The sequence below is a fragment of the Halichondria panicea genome, chromosome 11 (genome assembly GCF_963675165.1).
Source record: "Halichondria panicea chromosome 11, odHalPani1.1, whole genome shotgun sequence".
NCBI lineage: Eukaryota > Metazoa > Porifera > Demospongiae > Suberitida > Halichondriidae > Halichondria > Halichondria panicea.
In genome coordinates, this window is record NC_087387.1 from 2,133,338 (window position 1) to 2,151,269 (window position 17,932).

Genomic DNA, 17,932 nt, shown 5'->3' on the forward strand with positions numbered 1-17,932 from the left:
ACCAACCCCCTTTATTTGCAATTTGACGATCGCTACCTGTTTTGTGGGTTGAGAGTGCTTTTCTCTTTGCTTTCGACTTCAACGGTGCATTACTGTTGAATCATGGCCGGTATGCGACCACCTGGTGGTATGGGGATGGGGGGGTTTCCTCCAAGCTACTATGGACAACATCCAGGTACGTTAGTCTAACGGTTAGACCTGTCTCAAAGTTCAATTTAGTAGTGAGAACACTGCTCTATATTTAGCTGCAGGTGGTCATTTCCGTCCTCCTGGGTATCCACAAATGCCGTCCTCGAATCCATCATTTCAGGTACTTACGTATACGATTGATCAACATGTACTTAATTGTTTGTACCAATCTTAAACAATAATGGCTCATATGCGACTCGTACTATAATGCTGTGCATGTATTAAAGTACACTTCTCTCGTTTTCAGAGTATGACAAACCATTGGAACATATCAGCGCCCCCTCAACACCCTGGCTATCACCACCACCCACACACCGTCACAAGTCACAGCTACATGAGCGGGGGAGTGTCTACCCCACCCAATGTGGGGGGCCCACCAGCAGTGATGGGTTACATGCCCTCTGGCATGTCAAAACAAAAGCACACTCCTCAAGCTTCAAATGCTAGCAGCGGACAGTATGGGGTGAGAATTTAATTCTGCTCTCCCAGTGTTGTGTCAAAAGTGGATGCTTGTGTTACACCAGTATGTTTTTTAAGCGTGTACCGTAAACATTTTATTATTGCATGCAGGCATGTGCTAAATGGCTAATATCCTCCAAAATGAAATCAGCGAACTAACGGTCGGTCTTTCCGCAAAAGTTTATACCCTCAAAACATAATCGCTAGCCTACATGTATACGGTAGCTATACTTTAAAATAATAAATTTCCACCCAGCAACCTGGAGTGCAGCAGCCCAAGGCCCCTGAGAAGCCCCTCCTACCCTACATGAGGTACAGTCGCAAGATGTGGGAGCAGCTCAAGTCTGAGGGGCGGAGAGTGTGGGAGGTGAGGACACACCCACGCAACCTCCTCACAGCCACATAATTATTCCCACACACACGACACTTAATAATAATGCCCGTGCACATAATGTTTATACTATGTCTTCTTTCCCCACAACACGAACACTCTATACCTTGTCTCAACACGTTCTCGGAGGGAAATGGAGGATATTCTCCCTGGCTCAAACCGCCCCTCCCTAAAATTTGTATTCATATTACGTAAACAAAGGCAACCCCAAAACCCACAACATACACCTAAGACCACCTAATTAACAAACACTTTCTGCATGCCCCTGGGTTCCTCCACACTCCGTGTGCCTTATTTCCCCCCTCTACTTCAAAATCCTGTACACCCTGCGTGACATTATACACTTAGTCCCCCACCAATTGTGTACACACACAGGTACATACACCATCACTAGCTGCGCACACACACACACACACACACACACACACACACAGGTTGGTAAGATCATTGGTCAGAAGTGGCGTGAGCTCTCAGAGGAAGAGAAGCAACCTTTCAACGATGAGTACGAGGCAGATAAGGCCAGATACAATGAGCAGCTGAAGGTTTATCGAAACTCGGTAGCCTATAGACGATGGCAAGAAGCAAAACAACAAGGTCAGCAAACAATGGTGTTTTAATGGTATTCTTTTTCAATACTTCCCCGTGTAGCTGAGACTGCAGCTCGTGAGGCGGCCAATCGAGAAGCAGCTGGTCTGAGTGAATACGGCCCCCCACCCCCTGCTGTGATTGCCCCACCCAGACAGAACAGTGCTGAGGCTAGGCTGCAGATGATGCAGCAAGAAGAAGATGATGAAGGTGAATTAATTTACAATTTGTATGGTTTCTAAATGTCCGCTCCTCTGTAGATGAGTACATCACCAAGAAGCAGTTGGCAGCAATACGTTTCCACAGAAACCATCGTCTGATGCTGGAGATCTTCGGTGACACAAAAATCCCCGACACACGTTCTGTTGTGACCAATTCACGACTGGTGGTCCTACGCAAGCAGGTCAACTCCCTTCTCCTGCATCAGGTAAGGCAGTCTAATAATTATCGCTTTTATGCTTGTTGTTACATCATTTTCCAGAGGAAACTGGAGTCCGAGATCAAGGGATTTGATGATGTCTACAAGGCGAAGAAAAGAGCATGCTTGGACAACTCTGAGAAGTTCAGAAGAGAGCTAAAGAGGGTAAGCTAAATTAAATGAGCCTGTTGTTGTGATAATTATGTTGCTTTGGCCCTCGTAGCTTCACGAAACCCCACCCACAAGTTGGAAGAAACCAGCGCTGTCTCTAGCCTCAAAGGATTTGCCAGAGCCAGTGTCAGATCCAAAGTATAAGACATTGTGAAAGCAAGAACATTCTCAATCATTAATATAACACTGTTGAGCTTCACTAGCATCAAAGATCACTTTTGATTTTGTGATGTCATTGAGCTGTAATTGCCATGCGCATTGATTGGATTACAATGTAGTCGGGTAAAGAAATTTATATAAAATAATGGGCGGCTAACTTTTCAATGTATACATATTTTCGTTGAACTGCTTCTTCTCAACTCATCAAGCAAAAAGCATCATGTCTGGACGTGGCAAAGGAGGAAAAGGACTTGGAAAGGGAGGCGCCAAGCGCCATAGAAAGATTCTCCGTGACAACATCCAGGGAATCACTAAGCCTGCCATCAGACGTCTGGCTCGTCGTGGTGGTGTCAAGCGTATCTCTGGACTGATCTATGAGGAGACACGTGGTGTCCTGAAAGTGTTCCTTGAGAACGTCATCCGTGATGCTGTCACCTACACTGAGCATGCCAAGAGAAAGACTGTGACTGCTATGGATGTCGTCTATGCTCTGAAGAGGCAAGGACGCACTCTGTATGGATTTGGAGGCTAAACATCTCATTTTCAACTGAACTCAACTGGTTCTTCTAAGAACCACCACATTTCATTAAGAGTCACCATTTCATTTTTTGTCTTTTGTGAATTAACTACTAAATAATTCAGTTTACCAATGTTAACAAGTAGTCTATGGTGTGACATTAGTGTCAAGATTAGGGTGATTTCAATGAGGGTGTTGTTTTCTGCCAGTGAGGGTGCTTGCTAATCTTATGAGGATGCATCAGTTTCTGCCAGATCTTATGAAGGTGTGTTTTCATACATTGAGGGCTAATCTACGATGAAGGATTGAGGGTGCTCGCTAATCATATGAGTGACTCTGCAGAGTGTGTACATTGATCAAACAAAGCTGAGAAGGTCCTTGCTTGTGAGACTGTGTACCATGATGTAAGTAAACACAAAGCAGGGAGTCCCTTGCTTGCAATAATACTATATACACCACACATGCAATGTGCGAACAAGAGTCCCTTGCTTGCATGCTCCCTAGCTAGACCTCAAACAATAAGGACTTAGGTTGCTATACGATTCGCTGGGGAAAACACCAAAAAGCTAGCTTAGCTACTTCGCAGCGTGCGAGGAGTAGTCTATGTCAATGTAAATTAATCACTGCATGCATGTAATGAGGGGGACTCTATTAATTATCTCTTTATGGATCCATCTTACATGAGACATAAACCCAAAGTTGAAAAACAGCTGCATGGAAAGTCTGCACGAAATATCAATGTGTTTGCAAAGTTTTAGACTTTAGTTTATGTCACTCAAACTACGAGCTACAGCTATGCTAGCCTCGACTCCAGCCCCTTGAATAGTGCGCCTTTCTCAGCGGCCTGGAATCGAGGCTACAGCTATGCACTCCTGATTTCATGGTTGTCTTGTGCATCGAATTGTTACTAACTCTCATTTGTATCAAGTCTATATTATCAATCATGCAGCATCTTGATTGAAGTGAAGAAAAGCCACTCACTAGTCACTACCGTCTGAGCTACCGTATAGCGGGTAATTTTCGGGGGACAAAATACTCGTGGTTCAGCAATATTGAGACATTTCGTGGGTAATATTTTCGTGGTTGCTGCTTGCACTACAGGTAAAGGTAGGCAAGGTCGCTTCATTCGTGGGTAAAATATTCGTGGTCAGACCTCCAACCACAAATATTTTGTCCCACGAAAATTACACGGTATCTGCGGCGATCTATACATAGATCTATATATACCCATATTTGGTGAACCACACAGAAAAAGTATACACCCCTATTTTGCACAGTTCAAACTTCAAGCTGTGAATGTCAGCAGGCTCAACAAGGAATTGACATTGTTTTTTTTTTTTTGTTTTTTTTATGAAAGATTTAGCAATTAATTGCAAGGATACACAAATAGCTACAAAGCTAGGGTGAAGTGAGTCCTATAACATACGTTTTAATAGTTACAACATGTCAACTAGATGTGAATACAGATGAGACTTAAATGAACTTATACTAGTACAGTCTACTAAAGTAAAGTCCTTGTGGCTAACCAGCCTATTCCATATTGTGATTGCATGCGGAAAAAATGAGAATTTGTAAAAGGATGTTCTACATTGGTAGGGGACCAGAGTAAAACAGTTAACAGTTCTACTACTGTACGTCATATTTCTCTTGGTTGCTGGGTTGTTTGGGAAGTCAGTTAGATTGTGTAGTATTTTGAAAAGGTGGCAAAGCACCGCAGCAAGGCGCCTCAGCTGCAGAGAAGGAAGCCTGGTCAAGGTGAGTAATTCTTCACTTTTCAAATTCCATTTCTTCAGACAGACTCTCATAGCAAATCTCTGGACTTTTTCTAAATTGTTTATTTCACACTTGTGAAATGGGTTCCATACAGAGGATGCGTATTCCAGATGTGGTCTCACGAACGATGTATACAACTTTAACAGTGTTGTTGGAGAAGAATTCTCAGAGAACCTGCGATGTAGGAGACCTATCAACTTCCTTGTTTTATTACAAATCGTATTGATGTGAGTGTGCCAGCTCAAGTCAGCCGATATGGTAATTCCTAAATACTTGTAGTTAGAAACCTGCTGCAGTACATAACCATTTAGAAGTAGAGTTGGAGCCTTCAATGAGCGCGATGTTTTCTTAGAAATGGACATAAACTTACACTTGCCAAGATTAAATTCTAATAATTTAGTGTTCAAAAAATTTGAGACTTTAGAAATGTCCTTTTGAAGATTCACGTAGTCATTAGTAGATGTGATAACTCTGTATAAGGCCATGTCATCAGCAAACATATTTAGCTTACTGTCTTGAGAAATAACATCTGTGACTTGGTTTATGTACGTAATGAACAATAGTGGACCCAAAACCGAACCTTGGGGCACACCTGAGAGAACATGTAAGCTGTCTGAGTTACTGCCATCAATACCCACAAACTGTTTCCTCTCCAGTAAGTAGCTATGCACCCAGTTTAGTAAATATTTGTTAAAATTAAGTGACTGTAGATGTTTCAGAAGATTGACATGGGGGACAGTATCGAATGCCTTTTTGATATCAAAGAAAACTACGCATACTTCTTGACTTTGATCCAGGGCTCTACTCCAGTCTTCTATCACCTGTATTAGGGCTGAGATAGATGAGCGTGATGACATGAAGCCCCACTGCCTTGGAGATATAGGTGCCTGGTCGCACAGGTGTTCCTGACAAAGAGACTTAACGTGTTTCTCTAAAATTTTGCTTATTGTAGGAAGTATCGAAATTGGTCTATAGTTACTAACATGAGTGGGGTTGCCTCCCTTCAGTACAGGAACAACTCTAGCCATCTTCCAGGCTGCCGGAAAACATCCAGTCGAGATAGAGGAATTGAAAAGAGACGTGAGTGGGGCACTAATACTTGCAGCAGTGCTCTTTAGCATCTTAGCAGCTACGCCATCACAACCCATAGATTTTCCAATTACAAGTTTGGTAAGGTCTTTAAATACTTCCTCTTCAGTGCACAGTAACTCTTCAGGACACCCAGAAGGGATCATGTTGCCAAATTGCTCCATGGAGTTGTTAGCCTGTAAGGGAGGGCAGTTACGATTGTAACAAGAGTGGAAGAATTTATTAAAAGCTTCAGCTTTGCAAGTTGCTTGGTCTATAGTTGTGCCACTCTCTTCAAGGGTAGGAATAGAACAAGTTCTCCCATTTAGGGTTTTCACAGTCTTCCAGAATACTTTTTTATCCTTGGTATTCAATTGGGAGAAAAATTTGTTCTTGCTTTTCCTAATCATTGCCACCACACTATTTCTCTGAACTCTGTATTTCTCCTTATCCCTATGACAGTTAGACGATTTAGCTCTGTGAAAGTAAGTGTTCCTCCTAGTTATCCCTTTAATAATTTCTCTATTGATCCATGGGGTTTTACTTTTCACCTTGATAGTTCTACATGGAATACTGAGTTCCATAATCTGCAGGAATAGTGATTGCCAGGCGAGTACACTGGAGTTAACATCATTAGGATTTAGTTCTTCTTCCCAGTCTATCATGTCCAAGAGCTCATTAGCACGATCAAAGTCTGCTGCCGAATATTGCCAGATTTGTTAGTTAATCTCTAGCTCTCAGTATGTGACCTGTACTCTGTGTATCTTGCTATCTAGTCTATACTGACTGTGTGTGTATTCTAGGTAGCCTCGATTCCAAGCCGCTGAGAAAGACGGCCTGGTATACACTGTTTACGCATGCGCCAGAATTACCCAGAATCTGGGTAATCGTAAATTGCAGTATATTTATCAGTATTCTTATTCCGCATTAGTTTGTAAAACATTGATATCCGTTTCATTTAAAATGATGTCATTGAAAAAAGAAATCTAGTCCAAGTTGTGTAATGGCTGCTACCTTCTCTTCTGCTCTCGCGTACGCGTTATCCTGTGTTGGAAAACCAGGTCTAGTCTTGAAAGACAAGCAGCTGGAGGCGTTGAAGTGTCTGTACGCGCACGCTGGTGTTTATGTGGGTACCGTACAGACCGGCTATGGCAAGTCCCAGAGCAAGTCCATCTGCTTTCCAGACACTCCCTTTCTTGATTGATGTGAAGCTTGACAGGACCAGTGTACCTCTCTCTGAAAGAAGTGTTGTGATGGTGATTTCTCCTCTTGTTTCTCTGAGTGAAGCCATCTTCAAAGTGTTGGTGTGTCTGTTCGACGTTCAGTGCCATTCTCTCTGGAAGGAAGTATTGTTGTGACATTTGCCGAAAATTAGTCACAGAGTAAGTACGTGGTATCTGATCCGAGAACTGTGTGGCCTGAATGTGTTTACAATCCGAGGGACTTGTGTGTATCCGATCCGAGGGACTTGTTGCTTGAGTGTGTATCCGGACTTGTTGCTTGAGTGTGTATTAATGGATAGTGCTTTCAATGGTAAATCTATTGTGTAAGTCAATAAGTAGTCCTCACATTATGTTACGTCACAGCCACTGTACTTATCCACATTCATTTATTTTTTACCCACAGGTTTAACTAATTTCTTATGAGATTAACTGTCGCCTGAGTGTGTATCCGATCCGAGCCTCAAGTTAATGAATAAATCTACAGAGCTGATGTTTTACTTAGCTGTCTCTGTCTACAGTATATACAGAGAGAGGTAGCCTCTTCTTTTTCTTTTTTCTGTTCTTTATCACAAGATAAAAATTAATACTGTTTTAACGTTCAATGAGATAAAATACGGTAAATAATAAATTAATTGTCCACCCACGCGCCAACAGTAAATACCAGGCAAGGGGCTGGAGTCGAGGCTATATTCTAGGATATGTAGCTATAGATGACACAGAAATTAATATTTTACGTCTCCTCAGATAACCCTAAGCCTTACGCAATAAATACAGCACTTGATAATTTCCCAAAGCCATGGCTGAGAAAGAAGCTCTGAAGAAACTCAATTCTCAACTCGAATGCTCCCTTTGTCTCAACACCTTAAAGCAGCCGAAACTATTGCCTTGTTTTCATGTGTTTTGCAAGTCGCCGTGTCTGGAGAAACTAGTGACCAAGGATGGACGCTCCCTCACTTGTCCCACTTGCCTACACATTGTCCCATTGTCGAAGAGGGGAGTGACTGGACTGCAATCAGACTTCCACATTGACCACTTGTTTGAGATAAGAGATGCTTTTAACAAGGCCGAAGGTGATAATGATACGAACTGTGGTAACTGTGAAAATGGCAAAGCCACTGGGTACTGTAACGACTGTGGGGACTTTTTATGTAACAAGTGTCAAGCTGCTCATAAGAAAATAAAATATCTACGGAATCATAAACTACTTTCACTCGATGAACTCAAAGCTCAAATGACTAGCCTGGTCCCTCCCAAGAAGGCTATCCCCCATTGCCCCAAACACTCGGAGAGTGACCTTAAAATATACTGCGAGACCTGCTCCACTCTCATTTGCATAGACTGCACCATTCGTCTCCACAAAGACCACAACTACGATCTGGTCGCTGATGTGCTGACCAAGCACAAAAAAGAACTTGTCTCCAGTCTCAAACCAGTCAAGGAGAAGCTGGATAGTGTACAACGAGCTCTGAAGGGCTTTGACACAAGAGCCAAGGCAATTCGCAATCAGAGGCCCACAATTGAAGCTGATATCCACAAGAAGATTGACGAACAACATCGACTGTTGGACCAACGAAGGGCAGAGCTTGTTGTAGAGCTAGAGGTGCTGACTCAGCAGAAGCTAGAGGGTCTGGCAGCACAGAGGGATCAAGTGGAGATCACTCAGGTGAAACTGGCCAGCTGTCTAGAGTACGCGGAGAGCGGTCTCAAAAGAGGCACAGATGGTGAAGTACTTGAAATGAAATCTTCCGTTCTGAAGAGAGTCGAACAGATTTCCATCGAATTCAATCCTAACACTCTTCAGCCACAGACTGTGGCTGACATGGAACTGCTCACTAAAAGAAAAGAACCTCTCCAACAAGCTTGTCGATTTTTCTTAGAGATTGGTCGTAGTGGTTTGTTCAGCAGCCTTACGGTAGAAGATGGTCTGACAGACGCTACACCTGAAAAAGAAAACACTGTAGTAATGAACAAAAGCAAACTCAACCTTAAAGCTGAACTTGTGCGTATTGAGAGTAAAGACACATTGAAATGTAAAGTGGTTGAGCACCAACATGACCAGCAACGCATATCAACTCAAGCAAAAAGCATCTGCATGTCTGGTGGATCTGGACGTGGCAAAGGAGGAAAAGGACTTGGAAAGGAAGGTGCCAAGCTCCATAGAAAGATTCTTCGTGACAACATCCAGGGAATCACTAAGTCTGCTATCAGACGTCTGGCTCGCCGTGGTGGTGTCAAGCGTATCTCTGGACTGATCTATGAGGAGACACGCGGTGCCCTGAAAGTGTTCCTTGAGAACGTCATCCGTGATGCTCTCACCTACACTGAGCATGCCGAGAGAAAGACTGTGACTGCTATGGATGTCGTCTATGCTCTGAAGAGGCAAGGACGCACTCTGTATGGATTTGGAGGCTGAACATCTCATTCTCTTAATTGTCACATTCCATTTAAACTCAGCTTATTCTTCATTAAGAATTACCACTTCATATTTGTCTTTTTATTAAGGATCGACCACTCACTGAATTGCTTCATGTCACATTGCTACATACATGAGATAGTAAATCTACAATTCTTTGTACAGTGCCTGTGAGCTTGCATGTGTATATAAAGTCAATAATTATTATGCTGTAATGCCAAAGAGTGTTGTGTTTATAGTAGATCTATCTATCAATCCATTCCTCCTGGAAACAAAGCATGCATGGCCAAGCAAGTGTTAGAACGTGCTGAAGTACGTTGTTGTTTTACTTTAACGAGACAAATCTCACACGCTAGCTGGCTAGTCCCTTACATGCATGGTCCTAAATTGAGTCGTTATATATAGGTAAATTATTTCCTAGCCTATATATAGTATAACAAAGGGCGTATAAAGAAAGTTTACTTTTATATGCCCTTAGTAAAACGATTGACTAAATTAGGACCACCACGTAACACTTTTAAATGCATGGGGAAGTGCATGGCCAATTTAACAATGACAACAGCAAGAAAAAGGAAGGCCTGCTGGGAATGAGGCTAGGGAAGCACCAAAAAGCAAGAAAATTCATATTCCAATTCGTTACAACATCATTCACACGTAAATTGTTCGCGTATAAAGATCTATAGTTTTTCCACGCTATTTAGTGTTTTTCCATTTTTTTCTTTGCTTCCTCATTTCATCTATTCTTTTTTTGCTACCTTTTATTTATGTCATGACATCAGCATGACAACAGCAAGAAAAAGGAAGGCCTGGGAACGAGGCTAGGGAAACACCAAAAAGCATGAACATTCACTCCAATCCGTTACAACGTCATTTCACGCATAAATTATAAAGATCTATATATAGTTTTTCTACGCTATTTGCTGGTTTTCCCGGCCAAATCCTGTAGCAATGTAACCATAGTTATATATGGCACGCAACTACCCTATATAATTGCAGGAGTACATGAAGGAGAGTAAGCAACTACTATACAGCCCATACAAATGTGTTGTTATCTCACAATTGTCGGATTGTTATTTATAGTTATTAATGAGTCAGTGCGATCATCTACTAAGAAACTGATAACACAAATTGTATGATATTAAGTATAGGTGATCTAATTAGTATGCGTCAAGTGCATGTAAATTTAAGTGAAAACAGTTGGTTCTAATCAAATGTAAACCGTCCTTGTTGCCCAGTGAGTGGGCAGATCAAAGCAATCCAGTGCTCAGTATATGGCATGTTGCATCACTGCAATGCACTGGATTATATGCACTTGCACTGTGTGTAAATCCAGTAGATTTCTTTAAGAGATATCCATTTGGGACTTATGCCCCACCATCCTACCCAATACTCAGTTGGTCCGTTTTATAGGCTACTACCTTTACAACTACTAGTGGGAAGAAAACCTAAAAAATTTACTATGGAATTCAGCAAAACTAATGAATACACTAAATTCCTTCAAAACACATGTCTTTTATTACGATTTATATGACCAGTCAGACGAGTTTAACGTCATTGGGCAACAAGTTCGTTATTGCCGGCGCCCTCGTGCAACATGCCATATATTGCACTCTGGCTGGGCAATAACTAATACTTGGAGGTTTACTGTATGTAGTGGACATTAAGTAATCAAGGACAAAGTATGCTGTATGGTGATCATTACCAGCTCTAGTGCTCAATAGGCGGGGCGGGCGATGGTTGTTTCTCGTGTAACCAAATCTCAGACAACATCATCTAGAAGTATAATAAACTGCCAATTCACAATCATGCACATAAATGCACTGGCATGTATACATGTATATACAAAAATAGTCATTCTATAAATCCTACAGAATCAGTACGACTTCACTGACACCAAAAATACACGTAGCATACATGCATATACGTAAAAGTTTTCAAACAGAAGTTTGGTATGAAGATCGTCGTCTGTACATTACATTAGTATATCCAGTGGCTGTTCTTACGCCTCGATTGCCATTACGCGGTTCAGATTCGGATTGTTGTGGGTCACTGTTGAAATGGTGAGCTGATTCAGTAACCTGCAAATCATGTTCACTTCTCAGCCCATAAACAAGATTGGTCTCCATGGTTTTTTGTTCAGCTTGTAACTGATCCTCGTCTCTGAGCCCATACGAAGCATTTGTTTCCATCTCAGTAGCAGCCTCAGTAAGTTTGCTTTGCTCTTCGAGCGAGAGGACATGATCATACTCTGTTGTAGGGTAATAGAACACTCAGTCAAACACTTAAATATATCACTAACCTAACACGAACTATCAGAATACTACATTACTAATACATTACGACACCTTAATACAAATGTAGAAGGTGCTTCTGTTGAATTTGCTAAGAAACACAACAATTACGGAAATGCGTTCAATTAATACAGTGTCTCCTTATATACTCAGAGTGAACTTGCTTACTGTGTTCATCCTCAGTGATAGCGACTAGCTCCATGTTCAATTCCATGTAGCCCACCATGATACTTAAAACTTTCTCCAACTCGGTTGCTAGCTCATCAAAGGATGGCCTCTCTTCTGAATCCTCGTACCAACACCTGGTCATCAGTGAGACCCTGTAGTGATACGATCAGCTAGTTACAACATAGACAAGGCAATGTACTTCCATACAATACTAGAATCAAAGCATATTATTATGATTTGCCATGATAATTATATACTAGTAGAATGAATTGGTATACATAACTTAAAGGTGTTCCTTAACTGCTAGTGTATCAATGTTTATACTTACATCTCTGTAGAGCAAGCAGTATTCTGGGGAGGTTCCAATCTCTTTCCCTCTCTGAGTAGAGCCACTAGGGACATTGGGTCCACTCCAGGGTAGGGGGTTCGGCCACCACTGAAGACCTCCCACACGGTTACACCATACGACCACTGCATTATTGTGGAGACAACATATACAAGGCTAGACTAATGTAGTCGTAATGTCAACCAAATAACGTATATGCTTTGAGGGCACAAAACTGAAGTCTATATAGAGCAACAATAACAATGTTACATTAATTCTGTAGCTGAATCCGTTCGTACCGAGCACCACACGATGTTTATTTTATTGCTACCATAACTAGAGCATCATACATACCACATCAGTTTTCTCGTTGAAGATAGCATCGCTTAGACTCTCCATTGCCAACCATTTGTACGGCAGTTTAACTCCCTCAGCTTCACCCTGTCTGAAGTATCCTTGCGTATACATATCCTCAGCCAAGCCAAAATCACCAACTTTGAGGTCACCGTTTGAATCCAACCTACATATTCAATGAGAGTAACTCACAATCTATTGAAGATTTCCTGTAACCTGAACTATACATTATATTGATAAATTATATGCAAATGCTTAACGTTACTGTGTGCACATGCACAAGACTACAGTCTAGTCTAGACAAACTACAAACCAATTCAGTGCCTCACATGCAGTTCCTAGCAGCCAGATCTCGATGGACGAACTTGTGCCCAGCAAGATACGCCATTCCAAGAGTTATCTGATGACACATCTTCAACAGCAACTTCCTCACAGCAAACACCTACGTACAAATTGTACACGAGATAATTTTGCATAATTATGAGTTAAGATTAGCATATAATTATAGTAACAAAAATTAATTACAACACATACGTAAGTTGATAGGCCTTGCAAAGAGTCATGTAGTTTTGTAATGAAATTCCTAACTCATAATTATTATTGACCCTCGAAATTCCTGGAGTTTGCAAAGCCTTTGCAAAACATCTATAAAAGCGTTGCACGTTGCACGTTGCACGTTCTTTATATCAGTACTAATACAAACTACAATGTGTCACTATTTTCCATATAAGGAACGCACAACACGCAATGTTTTAAGTTTTATCGAAAGCTATATAATTGTTTAGTATTATAAGAGTGACCAGCACATAGGGTGACCACAATAACTGCATGATTGTGCTAACACTTGCTCGGCCGTACTGAATTTTCATTTTTGGCATGGAATTCAAAATACCTTCTCAGAATCCTCTCCCTCTGCCAACTCTAGGTTAGACCTCTCTTTTTTCAAATAGTCTAGTAGACTCCCGTTCGTCATATAAGGCATCACCATGGAAACACCGGATCCGGCATCAAGACACACCCCAATCAGAGGCATGACGTGAGGGTGGTGGAATTCTTGCATTTTGGTGATCTCACTCACCATGCTCTGTACGTCATTCTGAGTGAACAGACCTGGGGAGGGGGGGGGGGTATAATGTACTCATAAGTAGCTATAGGACTTGTGCATGTGTCCGCTCTTAGACAAGAGAAAGTTTGAAGGTACACATATAAAATCTGCCGGGAGACTTGTTTCAAAAACGCACGAGTATATATGAAATATATGTGCTTATAATTTATAGTTAACCTTTTAGTGTCTTCAAAGCCACACCCCTCATGGCAACGTTATTCCAGTCCATTAGTAATCCTTTGTACACAATCCCAAAGGCTCCTAGAATGATGGGAACAAACCAAACATTATCAAACTGCCAGAGATGGACAAGAGAATGAAGTCTGACAAGCAATATTCTTGTAATGTGGATCCCATGCACTTGAAGGTGTTCAAACTATAATTATGATAGTTCTTGGTTGGTAACTATAGTTCGCCAAAGAAAAGTGGGATCTATCCATTACGTAGTTACCTTGACCAACTGCATCTTGCAATTTCAGATTAGAGCTGGGAATTCTCATTGATTCTGGAACATACTTCAAAATCTCCCGCGTTTGATATTCTGCAGAATGAGAAATGCATGAGATTGATTTGAATGCCCATACACGTGCAACATACAGTATATATACATACCTATAAGAGTTCCTGGGCCAGACAACTTCCTCATTCTATAAAAGGTTTATAATGGCAATAATATACACAGCACAGCAGCTACACAGTTCAAATACTATACATGCAGACACTGTTGGGGCACCTTTTCTACTTTTATGGCTCAGCCATCGTAAAGAGCTCACCTTATAGTAGACACTCTTAACTTTTTTTCTTTGTTTCGTACCGATCTTCTCGTACAGAGACAGCAAACTATCGCCAATATAGCAAGAGCAGCCATAACCATGACAGCGGTGACGCTGATAATCACAGGGTCACCTCCCTGACTGATTGACCGAGCCGTGGACACTGTTGGGTCTAGGGATAAAATCAGGCAATTATGTATAATTGTTATATCAACAGAATGGCAATAACTACAGAGGAACTCAAACAATTTGGGGACAATATACAAAGCATGTAATTGAAGTTATACAGGAGAAAGAATTGTACCTAAGCCTATTTCCTTGTCATAAAAAAGTACACTAATTTTGTTACGGGACTACTGCATATTACACTGAATATATACACACCAGTAGATCTACCAGGCACACATACATATACCCAGGGCTTACTTTCTATGCATGCAGGTTCTGTGGCTGTCCAATTTCCAGTGTCACATATCCTATAGCTAGTGGCATTTCCATCCAGCCTGAATCCATCGTCACAAGTGTATGTTGCAACAGTTCCATTCGGTCTAGTGGCATTAAACAGACTTTCCATCATATCGTATTCCAAGACACCGTTGTCAATTGGAGGCAGGTCACGGCAAAAGGCTACAATAATGAACAAAACCTTGAGTTTTAATTTGAATTCAAAAATCAAACTAGGTAAAAGCCAAGTACCAGAGATTTGCTTGGTAGAAAATAGAGGCTATATATGTAACAGTGTCCCACATATAGCTTCGAAATAATTAAGACCTATATAGACGACTGTAACCTGCCCGGAAATATTTGATTATTATACTTTTACTAGGCCAGTGCGAATATAACAATTCTAGGTTTATAATAATGTAAATAATGCAGCAATGAACCATACCTATACATGTCGGCATTGTTCCCAACCATTCACTGTTGTTACATGTCCTGTTTTCATCTCCAGAGAGAGTGTATCCTTGATTACAGGTGTGAGTGGCAACAGTACCATACGGCCTCAGAGGGTAACCATCAAAACTATAGGAGATGTTTCCATTGGACAACGGGGGAAGATGATCACACTGACCTGCGTACATTCAACATCAGCAACATAAATTATAACAGCAGTCTAAGAACGTTTCAAATAATAATCTAAACTCTAAAATCAACACTTTTTGGGGACCGTCTAAGAACCCAGAAGTGTTCTACACCACTTGACCTGCATGCATACGCATGTAGGTTACTTGAACATCAATTAAAAGTGGAACCAATGTGGATTGGGACCTAGGGTTGATTTCTATGTATAAGTACCATCAACTGCATGGGTATATATAAACACATATTCTTTGAACTGCAACAGCAATCATTAGACGTAAATCATACAATCGACAAACTATAGAAAGGGGCTTAATTTTCGCCGTTTTCGTGGGTTGGCAATCCTACACGGAAATTAAGTCCAGGAAATTGTTCTTTAATTAGCTATAATGTGCAAAGATTAAAGGCATGGCTTCCGGTAAGCTGTCTCCCACGAACATTGTGCAACGAAATGCTTTTAGAGGCCATTCCACGAAACATAAGTGCATGCGCATGCCTCAAAAATTTCGCACTATACGGTATATAGTGATTGTAGGGACACATTAATGATAATTAAGCGTGACAGCTGTATACGTACGTACCTTGATCGTCTATAATGGTGATGGTGTAACTTTGTCGTGGTAGATAACAGTTTTCACTAGCATCACATTCAACAAATATTTCCAATTTTTCAATTGGTTCCGGAATGTCATCATCAATTATGGGCACGATAAATCGATTAACGGGAGCTGAATTACGGCGTCTCCATCTCATGTTACTATTGCCTGATCCTGGGCGTACACCAGTTAAAGTATAGTCCTCTCCTGCATGTGGAAAAAATGTTTGGTGGCTGCCTGAATCTACAACATTCATTGTCTTTTAACTAGGATTTAATTGGCATGCACTCCATGTTCACAGTAGAATAAGTTCCTAATGTCTGTGTTTCTATGATGGTAAATAGAGACCCACAAAAACGTTTGCAATGTGCTATAGGATTGGCTGGGGGAAACACCAAAAAGCGTAGAAACAAGAAAGCGGACTGGGGCAAGAAGAGCATACTACACTAATCCGTTACATATCTAAGGCTACATGTATGTATACCTTAATTTCTTGGCTGGTAGTTTTTCTATGCTATTTTTGTGGTTTTCCTGGCTAATTGTTCAATCTATGGTCCGACAACCGTGCACCTAACATTAATTTTTGCTGAATCAGCATTTTCATAAAACTTGTCTTTAGAGGTACGTGTTGCACTCTTCTTAGACTTAGTCCTCTGTCTTGTATTGTTAGGTCTAGTAATAGGAGCTAACTCTCTCAACAACATCTGTAAAGGCAAGTTTTATTAAATGCTGATTCAGCAAATCGGACCTCCTCTGGGGTTCTTATTCTATTGGAGTGGTGCCGTCATTAATTAGGAAAGACGGTAGCCTACGTATTTATTGCTCGCCCTACATTATTTTACCTTCTGTTGCAGACAAATTTCTAGTAACAGCAAAAGCTCTTGTTACTGTTGAACGGTCCCCTCTTGTTATCAAGAACTCCATATCCACTTGACCCACTGTTTCCAAAACATTCATGTCTTGAGCTTCAATCCAAGCCACTGCAAGAGGAAAGAAGTGAAGTGAAATTAAGGACACATTTTAGGTGGTATAGAACTTACGTCCTATTGGTTTCATCGCAAATGGAAGAGGGTAAGCAAATGAAATTTCCTTGGCAAAACCGTATGCATACCCCCAGAACGGTACATCACCAGAAAAATGTATATCAAATGCATCTACTCCGAAGACTCCAGTAGCTCCCCGCCCACACACCATTGATGCAATACAGTCCACACTACAATCGATGGTAGTGAAACCATCAGTTGGTGTGTATGCATCTCCATTGACTAGTAATCCTTGAGTGTTTGGTTCGTAATCACTTTCCCGGAGAGTATAGCTTAAGGACACAGAAGAAGGATCTGACAGACTTGTGAGACTGTACCGAGTTAGATAGGAATCGACAGGTGGTATGTACACCATCGACGGACTGATGATTAGATTAGTGAAGTTCAAATTATCGACTGAACTTCCAAGGGTGTAGCTCATCACTGTAATCGGACGTGTTGACTGGACGCTGCAAAATGTACGACTGTTATGTGGTGTTCTGCACTCAACATATTGGCCTCGATTTATAACAGCGGTCATAGACCGACCAAAGCCTGATAGGAGGACTCTTCGACCATTTCTACTAGCAGAGACTGGCTCACATAGACAGTTCACTTGTATAGAGGCTTCCTCGCTGACAGTACCGATTCTATATACTTCACCACTTTGTCGAAATCAAATGGTGCAAGAAAAAACATATTACCGTACGTTGGGTGTGGTGGAATTTGTTCTACCAGATAATCGCAAGTTCCATCATTGGTAGGTTTTCCACATTGATGGCCACTGAAAACAGACAAAGGTTTGTCAGATGTAATGATAGAGCTGGTTAAATCATTCATATTACTAAGCAT

General features: G+C 41.3%; 4 protein-coding genes across 5 annotated transcripts; 3 read left to right on the plus strand and 1 right to left on the minus strand.

Moving 5' to 3' along the window:
• Window positions 1–13: 13 nt before the first annotated feature.
• On the plus strand, window positions 14–2,486 carry LOC135344620 (SWI/SNF-related matrix-associated actin-dependent regulator of chromatin subfamily E member 1-like). Of its 2 annotated transcripts, none has more exons than XM_064541874.1 (9): window positions 14–175; window positions 246–310; window positions 437–652; window positions 905–1,015; window positions 1,474–1,633; window positions 1,688–1,834; window positions 1,885–2,051; window positions 2,106–2,207; window positions 2,266–2,486. In XM_064541874.1, the coding sequence occupies exons 1-9, from the start codon at window positions 103–105 to the stop codon at window positions 2,365–2,367; spliced, it is 1,143 nt and encodes a 380-aa protein (XP_064397944.1). In that variant the 5' UTR covers window positions 14–102; the 3' UTR covers window positions 2,368–2,486. The 2 variants fall into 2 exon arrangements, with proteins under 2 accessions (XP_064397944.1, XP_064397946.1); XM_064541876.1 differs by having other exon boundaries at window positions 19–175; window positions 252–310.
• A 24-nt stretch (window positions 2,487–2,510) lies between these two features.
• Window positions 2,511–3,022, plus strand: LOC135344637 (histone H4). Its single transcript, XM_064541898.1, has one exon. It carries the CDS (start codon window positions 2,593–2,595, stop codon window positions 2,902–2,904), a length of 312 nt encoding a protein of 103 aa, XP_064397968.1. The 5' UTR covers window positions 2,511–2,592; the 3' UTR covers window positions 2,905–3,022.
• Window positions 3,023–7,613: 4,591 nt separating this feature from the next.
• LOC135344598 (tripartite motif-containing protein 2-like) lies at window positions 7,614–9,491 on the plus strand. Its single transcript, XM_064541833.1, has one exon. It carries the CDS (start codon window positions 7,750–7,752, stop codon window positions 9,364–9,366), a length of 1,617 nt encoding a protein of 538 aa, XP_064397903.1. The 5' UTR covers window positions 7,614–7,749; the 3' UTR covers window positions 9,367–9,491.
• Window positions 9,492–11,133: 1,642 nt separating this feature from the next.
• On the minus strand, window positions 11,134–17,621 carry LOC135344569 (putative insulin-like peptide receptor). The gene is made up of 15 exons (XM_064541799.1): window positions 17,099–17,621; window positions 16,901–17,038; window positions 16,044–16,265; window positions 15,272–15,454; window positions 14,809–15,009; window positions 14,383–14,554; window positions 14,222–14,256; window positions 14,061–14,150; window positions 13,787–13,870; window positions 13,397–13,614; window positions 12,834–12,946; window positions 12,505–12,670; window positions 12,154–12,296; window positions 11,826–11,977; window positions 11,134–11,614 (listed from the first exon to the last, which is right to left on the minus strand). Exons 1-15 carry the CDS (start codon window positions 17,619–17,621, stop codon window positions 11,301–11,303), a joined length of 2,754 nt encoding a protein of 917 aa, XP_064397869.1. The 3' UTR covers window positions 11,134–11,300.
• Window positions 17,622–17,932: the final 311 nt, after the last annotated feature.